This window comes from Chelmon rostratus, chromosome 11 (genome assembly GCF_017976325.1).
Source record: "Chelmon rostratus isolate fCheRos1 chromosome 11, fCheRos1.pri, whole genome shotgun sequence".
Lineage (NCBI taxonomy): Eukaryota > Metazoa > Chordata > Actinopteri > Chaetodontiformes > Chaetodontidae > Chelmon > Chelmon rostratus.
The window spans coordinates 27,223,269-27,240,717 of NC_055668.1; the positions used below are offsets into that span (position 1 = coordinate 27,223,269).

At 49.1% G+C, this 17,449-nt stretch overlaps 1 protein-coding gene across 3 annotated transcripts in view; it reads left to right on the forward strand.

Moving 5' to 3' along the window:
- Positions 1-639: 639 nt before the first annotated feature.
- Positions 640-17,449, forward strand: part of LOC121613499 (cullin-9) — a 38,100-nt gene continuing 21,290 nt past the window's right edge. For 2 of the 3 annotated variants that reach the window (XM_041946892.1, XM_041946893.1), the window contains exons 1-12: positions 647-781; positions 2,610-3,308; positions 9,755-9,909; positions 10,403-11,008; positions 11,115-11,256; positions 11,346-11,536; positions 11,790-11,976; positions 12,047-12,316; positions 12,516-12,714; positions 14,376-14,577; positions 16,035-16,225; positions 16,298-16,494. In XM_041946892.1, the coding sequence (XP_041802826.1) occupies positions 2,615-3,308; positions 9,755-9,909; positions 10,403-11,008; positions 11,115-11,256; positions 11,346-11,536; positions 11,790-11,976; positions 12,047-12,316; positions 12,516-12,714; positions 14,376-14,577; positions 16,035-16,225; positions 16,298-16,494 (3,034 nt within the window). In that variant the 5' untranslated portion in view covers positions 647-781; positions 2,610-2,614. Of the gene's footprint in view, positions 782-2,609; positions 3,309-9,754; positions 9,910-10,402; positions 11,009-11,114; positions 11,257-11,345; positions 11,537-11,789; positions 11,977-12,046; positions 12,317-12,515; positions 12,715-14,375; positions 14,578-16,034; positions 16,226-16,297; positions 16,495-17,449 lie in introns of all 3 variants that reach the window. The other variant, XM_041946891.1, reaches the window with a different exon arrangement.

Here is a 17,449-nt window from a genome sequence, read left to right on the forward strand (position 1 = left end):
TTATCATATTTTTTCCACATAGGACTGCAAGACAACTTCACAGGGGGGGCAGAGGGCCCCTTTTCTCACCTGAACAGGAGGAGGCTATTTGCACCATGGTTGTAGAGCCCAACGCCATAAGACTGAGGGAGATACAGAGTGCCATTATAGAGGACAACAACATCTTTGAAAACATCCAAACGGTTAGCATCTCAACCACTGACAGGGTGCTGAAGAGAAACCAAATGAACATGAAGCAGCTGTGCACTGTTCCATTAGAAAGAAATGGTGGATCCCTCCATAGTACACTGTCACAGTGACAACATGACTGAGCATTGTGAGTGTCTGTCATTCTGATGCCACTGACGTGTTCATTTACTTTTAAGAGATGAACTAAGTACTTTGAGGAAGAGACTGGCTCCTGCAGGTAATCCATGGTGGTTTGTCTATTTGTACGAAATGTTTTGAGAAATGCCCTTTCTGTTTTGCAGATGTCGAAGATGATTCAAGAAATGTACCAAAGCAGCCGAGAAACACTAATGTCGCGGTTCACACTCCCAAACAGCAGGCGGCGACCGACGGTTTGCGATCCGAAGAAAAGTAAGAAGTGGCCGTAGAAGAAGAAGCCGTCCCTGATGCAGGTCCTGTCACAGTGCGCAAATGCGCATCCAACGGCGCGGACCTCCTGTGGATAACGATAAAACAAACATTACCAGGCTGGGAAACGACACGTTAGGGCGGAAAAGAAAACAGCGCTTGAGGGGGAAGACAGAAACGAAGGGAAAAGTCTGTGACACGGCAGGTAAGCCCAACTCACCTGGCGTGTATGTGTTTCTTCAGGCCGGACTGTGTCAGCGTAGCCACTTTCCTGTCTGACCCTAGCGGATATCTGGGCAGGCCCACCATGGCTCCTCAGCGCTGTCATCCACAGCTACTGTCCACAGTTCACCCCGAGGTGTGCCGTGTGCTGTACCGACAGAATGTGACACCAGACCGCATCCCAACACCTGCTAATTAAGCACGTCTACCTATAGATAATGTATAGTTAACCCACGACATTGTATTTGACATACTTTATGAGCTTTCTTGATAGACTCTTTAATTTGGCATAACGTCACATGCAACCAATGAAACTGCACTGAATCCAATCGAGAATTAACTTTTAAAGCTGTTCTGCTCGTTTTCCAGCGGTTAGTTTCTTTCCCACCAAACACTGTCGGCGTCCAAACGCAGGGACCGACAGTGAAGTCCATTCCCAGCTGCACAGGTTCACGTTTTATCTACGTAAAGTTTGGAAATGCCGAAGTTGATAGCCGAGTCGGCGAGTCGTATACTGGTCTCCAGTAATGCACAAGGTTTAATCCACCTTTGCTTTTAATCAACTTTACCTTAAATCTGGAGATTTTAAAATGAAATTTGGTGTGACGCTCTCTGTACGGCGTCAGCGCGGCGTGCACACGGCTAGCTACCAGCAGCGACTGGACGAGCTGACAGGTCGGTTATTTAAACTAGTTAGCTCGTTAGCTAACCAGATTAATATACACTTGTCCTGTTAAAGTAGTCTTTTAACCTGAACTTAAATCACAATAGGATCGACCGCTAACGTTAGCAGCTGCGGTTAGCTTGACAGTGTGTTGCGTTCAGGTAGCATAGCGTTACAACATCAAGGACTGGGCTATTTACTGAAAGTAAATAACTTCACAGCCGTCAGTAAGCGGACGTCATCAGTAATACCTCCCTAATGTCGGTAATAGCTACCTTAGTATTTCATTAATCAAACCATGTTAATGTCACCAGCTGTGTGTGGTGTCTTGCTAGCAGCACAGACTCGGTGGTCAGTGTTTTATCAGTTATTAGACTGACCCCGGGTGAAGCTAACTGACGTTAGGTAAGACAACACGCCCAGCAGCACGTGCGAGATCCCGCTTTCACAGAGGAGACCCGCCGTGGCAGGTCCAGAAAGAGGAAGCGAAGAGCAAAGCGAAATGAAATCAGTCTGTTATAAACCCCCCTCACTATTTATCTTAGTTCAACTTCCAGCACTGTTTGTTTCCAGACATCTGCAGGGAGAAAACTGTAGGATTTAATGGGATTTTGGGGATGTACAGAAAAATCTTCCATAAAACAAACTGCAGATGTGCTTTGGGAGTGAAAGCTGAAGCACTGAAAGCAGCTGAAGCGGCAGATCAAACACAGGAACTGAAAACCAGTTGAAGTGCTGAAAGGAGTTAAAGTGGTGTTCCAGCTGGTTCTTCAGACGTTAATATGTGGTTTTCAGGTGGTCTGTGGATTGTTCTGGACTCCTTTAAGGGTCATTTTTCTGTTTATTGACTTTATGGTAGATGGTTGACAGTATAGGAGGAATCAAAGGGTGGTGTTAGTCTGTAAACATCAGGTTAAGATTCAGTGTTGGAAGAAGCTGAAACTTATTAAAGACTTTTAAAGGTTAATTTCTTTGATTAGAGGCACGAACCAGCTGAACTGTAGCTGAACATTTCTGAGTTGAAAAAATGTCCGAAGAATAAGAGCAAATGAGTAAATAAAGGTGTAACTGAAGTGAGCGTGATGTCTCATAACTGTTTTCTAGTTATCACATGAACTTCACCTCCTGCTGCTCTGTCTCCCCTCAGCGACCATGGTGGGGGAACGCCGCAATGGGAACCTGCTGGTCCAGCTCGGCCCGAGGCTGCAGGCCTATCCCGAGGAGCTGATCCGCCAGCGCCGCAACCACGACGGACAGACGGAGTACCTGATTCGCTGGTGCCTCGTCACCATCGACGATGGCTCCAGCTCTGGGGGCGGCGCCGGCGAGGGGGGAGGGACGGGCGGCGGCGGCTCTGCGGTGGGCGGGTCCGGCTCCTCCACGTCAGGAGAGAGCAAATCGGAGAACATCCTGATGTGGATGTCGACGGAGGACGTGTACGCCAACTGCCCCACCCTTCTGGGGAAGCGGAAAACGGACACACAGCGCCCCCTGCAGCAGCAGGAGAAGCAGCAGGGCGGCGAGTCATCGGACGGAAGTCGGACGAACAGCGGTGAGGCTCCAGCGGACGTCACCTTCGATGAGGTGGAGCTGTCAGACATGAAGGAGGACGTGAAGAACCTGGTGCGGCGAGCCAGGAAGCAGATGACCAAGAAGAGCGACTTCTCCATCAGCATCACGCACACGATCCACGTGCTGAGCGCCTACGCCAGCATCGGCTCGCTGGTCGGCGTCTTCAAGGAGACGGGCGCCCTCAACCTGCTGATGGAGCTGCTGTGCAACAAGGAGACGCAGACCAGGCGCAGCGCAGGGAAGATGCTGCGAGCGCTCGCCTCCCACGATGCAGGTAACCACAAACTTCATTCATACTAAATTTATAACATCATCAGAGAACATACTGCTCCCTGATTGGTGGGCAAGTGTCTGGTACAGTCATGTGGGCTCTTTAAACATAGTTCATGTTAACATCATGCTGATGGAAAGACTCCAGGAAGTGACTTTGTGCACTACAGAACGACAGTGCATCATTTCACCCTGCGAGAAACAACATTTAACGTGTCAATCAACAAGCTTTACATGAGCCTTTTGCACATTATGCCCATAAGACAGAAAACCACTACAAGGAGAGACGTACTGCCCTCATTCCAACATGAACGTCTCAAAGAGCTTCATACCTATGTGTGTATCTACGTACTGAACACACTTTACAAGATAAGCAATGTAATGTCCTCTTCTGTGTCGCTGAATTATTCAACCTACATTTCATTTTCATTAGAAGTGAAGTCATGTCTCCACATGTCCTGGAGGACTTCACAGTCCTGGACAAATTGGAGTCAAATATTATCTGATTATGGAGCCTTGTTTTTTTTCTTCAGTATTGACTGAGAGCGCTGCAGTCAGCAGCCATGACATTTAATCCCTCCTCACTGTCAGTGTTGGTCCACTGAAAGTGTTTGTTTCTACCACTGAGCTCAGGTTGTTGTAATCAGTGTGTGACGACATGGTGGGAAGGATCCTGCAGAGATGGAGCTTCCTGTTAACGAGTAAGATCCTTTCAGTTTGACCAGAAACAGCTGTTATCTCTCTCACCAAAGCCCCCAGACTCCATTCACAGAAACAGTGATTTAACGTGGTCAAACACACTTCATTCAAACTGACAGAAACAATATAAAACCTGGTTCATCTCTCACTGATCCAACAATCATCTGTAACTCTGCTCTGGTTCAATAAACTCTTCATTGATTGGCTGAGGAGAGCAGAGAGAGAGGACGACATCAGAGATCAGAGGAAACATCTGACTGTGGAGTTATTCTGACCGGAGACGTTTAAAGATGTCAGACCGTTGAATGTTTGGATTTTCTTGTAATTTAAATCTAAACTTGAATATTGGTCGAAAGCCCTGCGTGTTACAGAGTGATGCTTCTTGTTCTTCATGAACAATCTTTGAGTCAGACTCACAAACTGAAGACGGAACAGTTTCATTTAGTTCTGTGAATGAACGTCATTTAGTTTTAACTGGTGGAAGAGTGGAGGAGCTGGTCACGTGATCAGGTGCAGGTTTGACGTTCAGGTGTGTTGATGTTCGCGGTGGATGAAGCTGAGCAGCGTGGACACACTGTGGACGTTTGTCTTTACAAAGATCCTCCTGTAGTGAAGCTCAGCTGTGATCTGACTGGAAACATCAAGGCTCCTCCATCCTCTCAAACAAACTGATCGTAGTCTTTAACAGCTGGTAACACGCTGCCTTCGTCCTCACGTGAAGTCTTTGTCCGTCCTGTGTCTCCTGTGTGTAATGTTGAGCTGATGAAACTCTGCAGAGCGGCGTCTTCTCTGCAGCATCCTGCAGAGTCTCTGCTGCTGATGCAGTAAAGCAGCTCGCAGGTCGCATTCAGACATCAGTGCAGTAAATGAACGTGTGAGGAGGGAAAACATTAGACTGAGGCTTCTCCACCTCCTCTGGCTGCAGCTGGTCTGAAGGTCCACTAAACCTTCCTCAGGGTCGTCCTCACAGTAATGCACTGCATCTGCATTGGGCTCAGATGACGCAGCATTTAGCGAAGCCCTCGTCTTCCTCAGAGTGGAATGAAAAGTGTTCAGTAACACATCACACTGACTGATGTCTGTCATCACCATCAAACTTTCCTGAAGTACGTCACTTTGTCCTAAGAGGAAGTAAAATGACTTCACACGTGGTCACCATGGAGTTAGTCACGCTAACAAAGTGGACAGCAGACTGTAAGCTGCAGATTTGTGGGACACATGAATATCAAATCCTCCAAAAACAGCGTTAAAGCACCGTTCACGTCCTGTGTCTCCTTCACACCGGAGGGAAACATGGTACGTAGCGCAGCATGCAAACCTTCACACACACCTTCACACACTCTGGAGGCAGTGATGACCATTCACACCTCGATGGCGCGGGGCTTCAGTGTCAGATTCAGCACGTCGACTGCAGGAGTGAACCACGGAGCATCTGATTGGTGGTCATGTTGTTGTCTTTAAGTTCTGGTTCGGTTCGTGTTCACAGTGACTTTTTACACACAAAGCAAGAGGAGCTAACATGAAGTCACTGATTGGACAGTTTTGGTGATGACGCTCATGGGGGGTCAGATTCTGGTGGCTGACAGCAGGTTATGCAGCAGTGTGTGATCACAGCGGTCGTTAGCAGCTCATTATTAGACTGAACCGACCTCGTGTTACGGTCATTGACGGACAGGTAGAGACTTAATGGACTGTTAGAGGACACAACCACAGCAGGCTGCACTTTTAACTTCTTTTGAGCGACTTTTCTGATTGATCAATCAAATCCCTCTGCATGCGAGTTACCATGGTTACCAATCATGAAATACTGTGGCTGGTCCGTTTGCTTTCACGCTCCCTCTCAGGTGGCCTCGGTCCACGGCAGGGCAGCATGGCTGCGGCAGAACTGCTGCTTTAACACGGTTATATCACAATATTTTATCAGTGTGTTTGCACCATGAACAAATACTCGTCAGAGCATGTTATTGTAGTACTTTTTTTTTTTTGGACGTGGAGCCAATTTCAGATACTTTGTCTGTTTATTTATATGAGCACATTGTGTGTTTTTGTATGTGAAAAGCAGCTACGTACACATGTAGTGAAGTATTTCCCTCTGACATGTGGAGTACAAGCAGAAAGTAGCATAAAATGGACATACTCAATTAAGGTACAAGTATGTAGGAACGCAGCTAACGATTATTTTCATTATCTTTCAAGACTTATTGTTTAAAAAAGCCAAAAATTAAAAAACGCTCATCAGAGTTGTTGTTGGCCCAGAAGTTGAGACTGTGACTAGCAGGCTTTAATAACGACTGTTGGTCAGAGCTGTGCAGACGGGGGGGTCTGTCTGGGGGGCGTCTGAAGCTAAAACTGCGTTTGAAATTTGAAATAACTGAACAGAAATATGTTCGGCGTCTCGGCCTGCTGTGGCCCAGTGATGACACATTTTCTTCTGTCTTTGGTCACATGATGTGGAGAAAATCCTGGGCGAGGAGCAGCTGGGAGTTTTTCCCATGAGTCATCGGGGCCTCGTCATAGATGCACAACACACACACACACACACACACGCAGACGGAGGGTTCAGTGGAGAGGAGAGCTCTGACTCTTTCTACAGACCACACCAGACTTCATTTAAAAAAACAGCATTTTGATGGTTTCCTGCAGAATGTGGATGTCAGGTGGGACACAGAGAGGGATCATTTGAATCATTTTAAACCAAGAGCGAGGCGGGGACGGTCTCGTTTTTATCAGGAAGTGACATCATTAGCCTCACCAAGGAGACTTCGTGTCTTAGTAACCAGGAAGTGAGGAATTAACCGGTTCATCGTGGGCTAAAGAGTCTGAGAGAATGAGAATGAGACGTTGAGCTGCCGTCTCGCTCTGAACTCTGTTTCATCCATTAAAGCTTTGAGCCTCAGTGTCGGACAGCGGTCTCTGCTCAGACACTGAAACTGAAACCATGAACTGAGCACCAGAAGTTTACTGTGAAATGAAACTACTGATGCTATTTTCAACCCAGCGGGAACTAATGAAGCACGAGCTCAGACTGAAGGAGGCCTGTGGAGTTGTTTTATGTTGCTGATGATGTTCATCCATCCCAGTTTTGTTGTTGGTGGTCAAGGGTCAAAGGTCACTGTGACCTCACAAAACACACATTTAGCCTTAACTAATCATGATTAAATCTCATGTTTTCTGTCCAGCAGGTCAAAGGTCAGCTTCACTGTGACGTCATCATGTTGTGCAGAAACTCTTTTCTGTCTGTTATTCAGCAGCATCTCTCAGGAACAGACGGCAGATTGTGACCACAGTTAATCTGAATGATCTTAATAATAATAATCCACCTTCAGACTGAGCTGACTGTTTGGATCAACGTGTGTGAAGCCTCCACGTTTCAGTCTGTAGCTTCAGCGTCCATATCTGAAGCATCGCAGTCACCGCGAGCTGATTGGTCGTGCCAATGTTGATCTTCAGGTGATTGTCGTTGCACCATGTGAAGAAGCTGTCCGTCCTCTGGACACCTCTGGACTCCTCTGGACTCCTCTGGACTCCTCTGGACTAACAGGCTCTAAGGCTTCGTTCAGACTGCAGACACAAGTGGCCCAAATGTGTTTGCTCGAATGTGACTCAGATCAGTTTTTTCGTGGCAGCGTGAACAGAACAAATCACGTGGACTCTGACCTTTCCGCCTCTGATTCAGGCCACGTTCATACGTGGTCCTGAATCAGATGCACTCAGATGTTTGCTAGCTTACACCTTTCGTCTTACACATCACACATACAGTCCAGGATGGTGGCGATCATGCAGTAATAAAAACCTGTGTGTTCAGCCATTAGCTGAGTCGTGTTGGGTCTGGTCTGGGTTTAGTTGGTGGGTTCAGATTCTGTCCTGCCAGACTGTGTTCAGCTCCTGACGAACTGAGCCTGGAAGAACAAGTTGTGTCAATACGACAACCAGCAAGTGTGAGTGTGAATATTAAGTGCCTGTTAAACAGTTGATATTGATCATTGTTTGTTTTTTTTCTTTTGAATTGAAAAGTGGTGAAATGTTGTTAAAAAGCTCAATAAATGAACAATGATATAATAACTGACTTACAGTACAGGTCATATTAGTAATGGTCATAAAAATAAGAAACTTTATTTATAAAGCCCCTTTACGACAAGGTTGAGAAGCTGCATCACAGGATAAAACCAAAGAGGAGCTATGGAAGTGCTAATCATTAAAACAATAAGAGCAACAGCACCACCAATAAGATCAATGAAACACGATAAGAAAACCTGATTAAAATGACGGCACTCCTCTGCCACCTTTGTTTTTTTAGTCTGGAATTAGGAACCACCAGGAGAGCAGCGCTAGCGTCACAGTACATGTGGAGGTGAAAGGTCAGAAAGATAGCTGAGGGCCAAAAGTGACCAGTTGGACTCAAACAGCGGCCATGATAAGAGTGGTGTTATGTGCTCGTGTTATGTGGTGCCTGTTTAAATCCTTACGCTGAAGTTAAAGCATGAGAGACCGTTTCAAGGGTTTTGGGACACAGAAATGACTTGTTTTAGCATGAAAGTGAGGTTGCTGTCTGTCAAAATGTTTCTACACTGTGGAGGACTGAGATGGGAGTATGTCACCGCTGAGGTACACCTGGGTATCGTCTGCATAAGAATGGAAACTGGTATCACGTGATCTTATGAGATGTCCTGATGTCTGCATGTCAGTGGAATCAGGCCAAGCACCGAACCCCTCAGGGACCCCACAGTGCAGAACGGTGGTGGAAGACCTAGACTTAGACCACTTCAGAGCTGTGCTACTGATGGACTAGAGGACGGTGTGTTTACTGGTCCCTCAGGGCAGCTTCATGCTCTCTGTTTCACGTTAGTGCCTTGGAGTTCTGAGAAACCGTGTCAGAGTGAGATCTCACACGGTCGCATGAAGGAAGTTCAGAGTGCTGCTTCATTGTGGTTTAAAACAGTCAGAGTCTGAGGACACTGAACCGGCACGACTCGACACGGTCCTGATGTGCAGGTGTAGTTCTAGCTCTGCTCCTACAGGGGGTGCTCCAGTTTTCTTAGAGTTAACAGCTTTCAGAGCACCGTTGATCAAAGTATTAGAATATTAAAAGTATCAACAGTTTGGATTTCAGTGGACATTTGAGACAACAAAATACTAAAGGGGTGCTCAGGTGTTCAGACAGGTAGCATCACGATCCTCATCCTCCTCTAAAGCTCAGACCTCAGTTTGGTCCTGACTGAAATGATCCAGAACTGAAAGAGAAACCAGGACACTGTGTCATGAAAACACCTGATTAGGTGTCTGATCATTGTCAGTTGGTACAGAGCTGGGAGTGAGACAGTCTGTCTGTCTCTGACGGTGTGTCTCTGTCTCTGATGGTGTGTCTCTCTGTCTCTGACAGTGTGTCTCTGTCTCTGATGGTGTGTCCTCCTGTCTGTCTCTAACAGTGTGTCTCTGTCTCTGACGGTGTGTCCTCCTGTCTCTGTCTCTGACAGTGTGTCCTCCTGTCTGTCTCTGACAGTGTGTCTCTGTCTCTGTGTCCTCTTGTCTCTGTCTCTGACAGTGTGTCTCTGTCTCTGACGGTGTGTCCTCCTGTCTGTCTCTAACAGTGTGTCTCTCTGTCTCTGACAGTGTTTCCTCCTGTCTCTGTCTCTGACGGTGTGTCTCTGTCTCTGATGGTGTGTCTCTCTGTCTCTGATGGTCTGTCCTCCTGTCTGTCTCTGACGGTGTGTCTCTCTGTCTCTGACGGTGTGTCCCCTGTCCCCTCTGCAGGAAGTAGGGCCTACGTCTTGCTGTCTCTCAGCCAGCAGGACGGCATTGAGCAGCACATGGACTTTGATAACCGCTACACTCTGCTGGAGCTGTTCGCTGAAACCACGTCATCAGAGGAGCACGGCATCTCCTTCGAAGGGATTCACCTGCCTCAGGTAAAGGACTGTCATAGTGCCTCAGGTAAAGGACTGTCATAGTACCTCAGGTAAAGGACTGTCATAGTGGTGTCGCTTCTGCTGCCCTCTAACTAACTGAAAGGTTGGATCTCCATGTCCAAGTATGTCCAAGTCACTCAAAGACCGTAACGGTTCACCTGTTTCAGCGTCTGTCCTCCGACCTGCTGAGTCTTTTAGAGCTGTCCTTTAACACCTCCACGCTGAGCCGCCGTCTGTCCTCCTCCATCAGATCACCGTTCAGACAAACACGGTGTCTCTTTGCTGTGGACAGAAAGTTTCTGTCTGTTCCTTTAAGAAAGTCACACTCACCTGGATGGTCTGGCTCTTTAGTCGTCTGTATCCGTAAATCTTCTTCCCTTCTCGTTAAATGTTATTTCAGATTTTACTGAGATCAGCTGAAGGTTGTGACCAGACACGGTGGATTATTATTATTGAGTCATTATCGATGTTGTTGCTGATGTTTCCTGCTCAGATTCCCGGGAAGCTGCTGTTCTCTCTGGTCAAGCGTTACCTGTGCGTCACGTCTCTGATGGACAAACTCAACACAGCGGGGGCGGAGTCTTCCTCCGACAGACAGGATGCCAGCCCCTCCCCTGCCTCCTCCAGCGCCGTCCACCAGACGGAGTACCTCCGCGTCCAGCGAGAGTTTGACTTTACCATGGCTATGGCCAACCTGATCTCAGAGCTGGTCCGTGTCATGGGCTGGGACCGCAACCGCCAGCCTCCCGATGGCTCCGCCCACCATCCGGGAGGAGGCACGGTCTGTGGGGAGGAGCAGGGGGAGGAGGCATCCCGCCCCGTCCTCAGGTCCATCTTCCAGCCTCGTTTCTGCACGTCCCCCGTCGTCCTCGCCGCCACCTCTGCTGCGGTCGTTCCCGCCACCGCGCCGCCAAAGAAGAAGGTGGGAAACGGTTACAAAACGCGCTCAGATTTCGCCAGCCGCTCGGCCTACGTGGAGTACGTCCAGGACAACCTGAAGAGCGGCATGATGGTCCGCATGCTGGAGGACTACGAGGAGGTGAGCGCCGGAGATGAAGGAGAGTTTCGCTACAGCAATGACGGCTCGCCACCTGTCCAGGTGAGGAAACTCTGAATGCAGAATAACTGCTGTGCACACAGAGGTTTGTCAGACATCAGAACACTGCACTGATTCATGTGTGTGTCTGTCTGTGTGCCGTGTTCAGGTGTACTGGAACTCCCTGTCCAGGACATATTGGGTCCACTGGCACATGGTGGAGATACTGGGCAGTAGCAGCAGCAGTCAGGCTGAGAAGGAGACGCAGGAGAAGGCGTCGTCCCTGACGGAGACTCTCAAACTCACTGCAGGTAAGATCTGATCACTGAGACACCTGACGTACCCGCCCTCTGTCAACCCAAGTGCAGGAGATGAAGATGTTTCTCCTTCTGCTCCTCAGTGAGTCAGACCTTCTTCTCGAAGCCTCCCGGCGGTCTCTACTCGCTGCCGTACCTGTCGGAGGGTCTGCAGACGGAGCCGCCGACTCTGAGTCGGGCCGAGTGGTGGGAGATCCTCTTCTTCATCAAGAAGCTGGAGCCCAAACAGCAGCAGGAGGTCAACGGCATCCTGCTGCAGAGCCTCGACGACCAGGTGAGAGACAGAGAGCAAGAGGCATGCTGGGAAACTGATCTGATTACCTGTGTACAGAACATGAAGCTGTGAAATGAGGTTCTTCTAGTTCCTGATCCTGATCACAGAAACCAGGTTTCTTCTTCATGTGATGTTTAACAGATCTGATTAAAACTGTGACCTGGTTCACACTGAATATTACTGTCTGTCTGTCCCCTGTCTGTCTGTCTGTCTGTCTGTCTGTCTGTCTGTCCCCTGTCTGTCTGTCTTTCAGGAGGCGGAGCTGGACGACTCGTCTCTGATTGGTCTGTCTGTCCCTGGAGACGTGGCTAAGAAGCTGCTTCACTACCTGAAGCAGAAGCTGCCGTCGTCGTGCCTGAGCGACCTGCTCTGCTCTCACGCCTTCTGCAAACACTACCTGAGGAGAGGAGGAGGAAGTCTGGACGACGAAGAGCTGCTGGGTGAGGACACAAAGAGACATCTGTGTTTAGAAAGCAGCGTGGACGAGTCTGACTGTGGTTTGTCTTCTAGCTGAAAGCTCTCTGGGTTCGTCCGGCCTGGGAGGAGGAGGAGGAGGAGGAGGAGCAGGAGGTGGAGAAGACGGAGGAGGAGGAGGAGGACAGAGCTGCTCCTCTTCGTCATCTGCTTCGGCCTCCTGTTCCTCAGCGATGGGCTCTGTCTCCAAGAAAGCCAAGAAGGAACTTCCTGCCGACTCAGGCTGCGGCAGCCCGGAGACGGAGAGCGAGCTTCCCTCAGAGGACGACAGCAAATACCCCGAAGACCTGGAGGACAAGATGAAAGGTGGGAGACAGATGTCCTGAAGAGGGTTGCTGTAATGACCAGCTCTCAGCCCTCATGGTCAAAGTGTCCCGTCCATCATTGAATCTGTCCAACATGAATTCTTTTATGGCCTGAACCTGATTAGAGTTTAAATGAGTTCTCTAAATAAAGGTGAGCTGTGTCATACAGTGTCTGAAGGTTGTGACGGTCCCCCCTGCAGTGTTTAACAACCCCCGGGTCCATGGGAAGAAGACGGTGTTGGAGAAGCTTGGGGAGGTGGTGGACATCCTGAGGAAGGGGGGGGCAGGCTCAGACCAGGCCCAGCAGCTGGCCGCCATCCTCTTCATCACCAGGCTGCTGGAGGAGAAGGGAGCCCAGGAGAAGAACTCCATGAGGAGCGACTCGGCCCAGACCATCCGGTGAGAAACCAGCACAGTGGGAGGCCTTACAGCTGAGTGCTCCAGGAAGTACACCGAGCCAGCAGGACATTTTTTTAAGGCAAATTCTCACCTTAAAAGGGGTTTAAATTCTACACAAGTTCTGATGGCCTCCATCCTTAGACCCTGGAGAGTGACCATAGTGTCCAGGATACACACTGAGCCGGTGGGTAGTTCTGGCAGCCTGGGGGGATGGGTTTCAGTAAGTGGTCTTTACTGAGCCTGGTCCTAGCTACTGTCTTTGTTAAGACTTGCCTTTTAATGGACTTACCGTCTGTTCCTCCTACCAAACCTAAAGCTAGTCTTAACTGCGCCCGGTCAAGCGGTGCTCGTCCATGTGAATGTGTCCCTGCGTCTGTGGCTGTGGCCACTGCTAGCACATTGTTAGCAACCGTCGTCTTGCTAATTGATAGTTAACCTTTTTTAATTTATGTCAGAGGATCAGAGAAAAAGAAAAGGTTATTTCAGCGACACTGAGGTCAGAAAATGAATATATCTGTACAACGAGCAGAGAACACGCTGACTGCTGATCTGTCCCACAGAGCTGACAGAGGTCTGTTTCTGATCCAGCCGTGTCCCCAGACTCACTTCAAAACGTGCAGTTATTGAGTCAAGAGAAACTTTCTAATCTTTGTGAAACGCTGTCTATGACGAAGTCTTCATGATTTGGGCCTTCTTGTAAACTTGTCATGTGATACATGACAAAGTTATTTATTCATCGTGTTAGGCCGCTCTGTGCCTCGTCAGTGGAACATGTCAGTGCAGCTCCCGCCGTCGCTCAGGGATCTCTCACTGGACCGCACTCATTTCCTGCCTCAGTTCTGTTGCTGTTGTTCATGACACACTGAAGGTATGAGTAACTAGAGGTGTGTCTCTGTCAGCAGTAACACCTGATCAGTCTCTATTTCAATCTAAAACTGAACAATAACTGTGTTATGTAGGATATTTCTGATTTATCATCCTGGATTTTGACTTTTCACCTGCTCCTGACCTCTTTGCGAGGAGAAGGCTGAAGTCTAGATGATGTTCTAGATCTAGAACCAGTGTAACTATTAGGTTTGACTGAATCATCTCAACACCGGGCTTAAGCCCTGTTGGTGCAACCGTCGACAGTTTGGAGGGGTAAACCGGTCTGGAGGGTAGTTCATGGGGCCTGGGAATGTGGACTGTTTCTAGGAAATCCATACACCTTGAGTGGTTAAAGAAGTGTCCACACAATGCATTGCTGGGGGCTTTGTTTGGAGAATTTCCAAGGAATACACAGATCTTGAGAGCTTTTCAAGTTACCAGGGAGTGTAGTGTGGTCTAAGAGAATATAGGACTGTTTCCAGTAAATACACAACACCCATGGGTTGTTCAAATGGCTTGGGAATGAGGTGAGTTCCAGGAAATAGACAGAGCTGGTGGGTGTGTTCAGTTCAGGGGACCTGGGAGAGCAGAGCGTTCTGCTAATCTGTCTGAGTGAGACAGACAGACAGGTGGTTTAGACCAGTGATTCTTAACCATAGGGCCGCGGCCCAAACTTGGGCCGCCAGCGCCACCTCAAGGGCCGTGTGTGTGTGTGTGTGTATGTGTGTATGTGTGTGTGTGTGTGTGTGTGTGTATGTCTGCTCATACTGTGGGGTTTGTCTGTCCTCTGACAGGGACAAGGTGCTGAAGCTGCTGGTGGAGCTGCTGGGCTCCTCCTCTAAAGACCTGGTCGTCAGTACTCTGAGACTCACCCACCTCCTCATGCTGAAATACGAGTGGAGGGTTTCCTTCGCCACCGAGGGGGGAGTCAAGGCCGTCCTGTCCTGCATGCAGGCGTTCTCCGCCATCGCTCACGTCCAGCAGCTGGCGCTCGCAGTAAGAATCGCTCCACACAAACATCGACTGGTCTCTCATGCTTCACAAACAGAAGTTACTTTGTAGGAGACGTTTGCTATAAGTCGTGTTTGTAGATGAACAGAACTCTGTGCAAAGGTTCAACTGACTGATGAGAGAGGAGCAGAAAGAGGCAAAGAGCCTCTGAGCTTCAGTAAGGTGGAAGCTAAATATCTGAATCTGTGCAGATTCAACCAGGTTCCTGTTTAAAGTTCACAGTGCTGTCTCCAACAAGCTGGACGTGACTTGTTGCTTTGTTTGGTGCAGGGTTTCCACTGGATCACAGAGCTTTAGGGCATTCAGTCGTCCTCAGCTGGACCTTGTCAGTTTGTCTTGGAAGACGTTTCGCCTCTCATCCGAGCAGGCTTCATCAGTTCATGAGCACCAGACTAGACAGGACAGCTCTAGTCTAGATAGGACAGCTCTAGTCTAGACAGGACAGCTCTAGTCTAGACAGGACAGCTCTAGTCTAGATAGGACAGCTCTAGTCCAATGAAATGGTGTTAGGTTCATGTATTTATCCCCTGAGTGAGACCAACCCCCAAAACCAAGAATGGTATCACTCTATTGTGAATCAAACAATCCCCCATTAAGGCGGGGTGGGGTGCAACCCTTGGATGTCAACGACAGTCGTTTGCCTCGTTAGTGTCCCATTGTTGTCATTGGGGGGCTCCTGGAGTGCCACCTTAATGGGGGATCGTTTGCCTCACAATAGAGTGATACCATCCTTGGTTTGGGGGTTGGCCTCACTCAGAGGATAAATACTTGAACCTAACACCATTTCATTGGACTAGAGCTGTCCTATGAAGTCTAGAGCTGTCCTATCTAGACTAGAGCTGTCCTGTCTAGACTAGAGCTGTCCTGTCTAGACTAGAGCTGTCCTATCTAGTCTGGTGCTCATGAACTGATGAAGCCTGCTCGGATGAGAGGCGAAACGTCTTCCAAGACAAACTGACGAGGTCCAGCTGAGAACACATTCTGGCAACACATTCTACAAGCAGGGTACACTGGCCAGTTTGAAAAGTAAATAATACGTTTGGTGTCTGAATCCACTGAATCTATGATTAAGTAACAGCACAACAGGTGAATCCAAACCACTGAGTATTGATGCTGTAACTCAGGTATCAGGGTTAACTGTCTACCTGCACTGAAGGCCCAGACAGAGTCTGAACACTGACTCAAACATTTCTGCAGAGACCTGCTGCAGTTGCTGCTCGCAGGCGGTCTTCGTTTTGTGGGGTAGACAAACATCTGCAGAGGCGTGAAGTCTTTGTTTCAGCCAGTATTAAACGTTCGGCAGCAGGAAACAGTGTCAGGCAGGTGATTCCAACCAAAGGGGCCGTGGTTTCGTCTGTGAACGTGCTGATTGGCTCTGGCTCCGGTGATGAGGTCACACACCTGTGAACCTGCGCCTCTGTCGTTGTTTGTCTTCCTGTCAGACTCTGAAGGTGATCACTGGAGCCAGTAAACACGACCTCCGCAGCGTCGGCAGCAGCCTCCCTCTCTCCGAGTCCGGCACTCAGATGATGTTGGAGATCTTCGCCAGCATCGGCTCAGCCACGCCCGAAGGCTCCAAAGGCCTGCTGGGAGCCATCCCCGCCGCCGTCGACCTCATGCTCAAGACCAAAGGGTGAGTTACCGCCGCAGGTTCAGGTTTTGCTGTCTCCGACGGCCTGATTCTGACGGTTGACGGTCTGTGCAGCTGCATGCTGTCGGTGCGTAACGGCCTGCTCGTCATCATCATGCTCATCTCCAACCATAAGAGCCTGGCGGAGCAGCTGGTGTCCTGCGACGTCACCGCCGTCCTCAAGAAGTGTCTGACTCTGTCCAGAGCTGAGACCATGCTGGCCATCATCGCGCTCAACCACATCTCCATGGTGCACAAGCTGGAGAGCAAAGGTACGGCTGACGGCTCCGAGCGTCACGTGACCGCGTCACGTGACCACAACAGTGCCTTTGTGTTGTTGAAGACACTGAAGATCATGACACACTGATGGAAGTGATCACAATAGTTGACACGTCTGACAGTAATGATAGAGGCGCAGCATTTTACTGTTCATCTTCATCAGGCACGACGAGGAGGAGCATCATGCTGTCAATCATGTTTTATCAAAGCTGCGATTACTGTTCACTCCTATAACGTGTGTGTGTGTGTGTGTGTGTGTGTGTGTGTGTGTCTCTGTGTGTGTGTCTGTCTGTCTGTCTGTCTGTCTGTGTGTGTGTGTGTGTGTCTCTGTCTGTCTGTTTGTGTGTGTGTGTGTGTGTCTCTGTGTGTCTCTGTCTGTCTGTTTGTGTGTCTGTCTGTCTGTCTGTGTGTGTCTCTCTGTGTGTCTGTCTGTGTGTCTGTCTGTCTGTCTGTCTCTGTGTGTCTCTCTGTGTCTCTCTCTCTCTCTGTGTCTCTCTGTGTCTCTCTGTGTCTGTGTGTCTCTCTGTGTGTCTGTCTGTCTGTCTCTGTGTGTCTCTCTGTGTCTCTCTCTCTCTCTGTGTGTCTCTGTGTGTCTCTCTGTGTCTCTCTCTCTCTGTGTGTCTCTCTGTGTCTCTCTGTCTGTCTCTGTGTGTCTGCCTGTCTGTCTGTCTGTCTGTCTCTGTGTGTCTCTGTGTGTCTCTCTCTGTGTCTCTCTCTCTCTGTGTGTCTGTGTCTCTCTGTGTCTCTCTGTGTGTCTGTCTGTGTGTCTCTGTGTGTCTCTCTGTGTGTCTCTCTCTCTCTGTGTCTGTGTCTCTCTGTGTGTCTCTGTGTGTCTGTCTGTCTGTCTCTGTCTGTGTGTCTCTGTGTGTCTCTCTCTGTGTCTCTCTCTCTCTGTGTGTCTGTGTCTCTCTGTGTGTCTCTGTGTGTCTGTCTGTCTGTCTGTGTGTG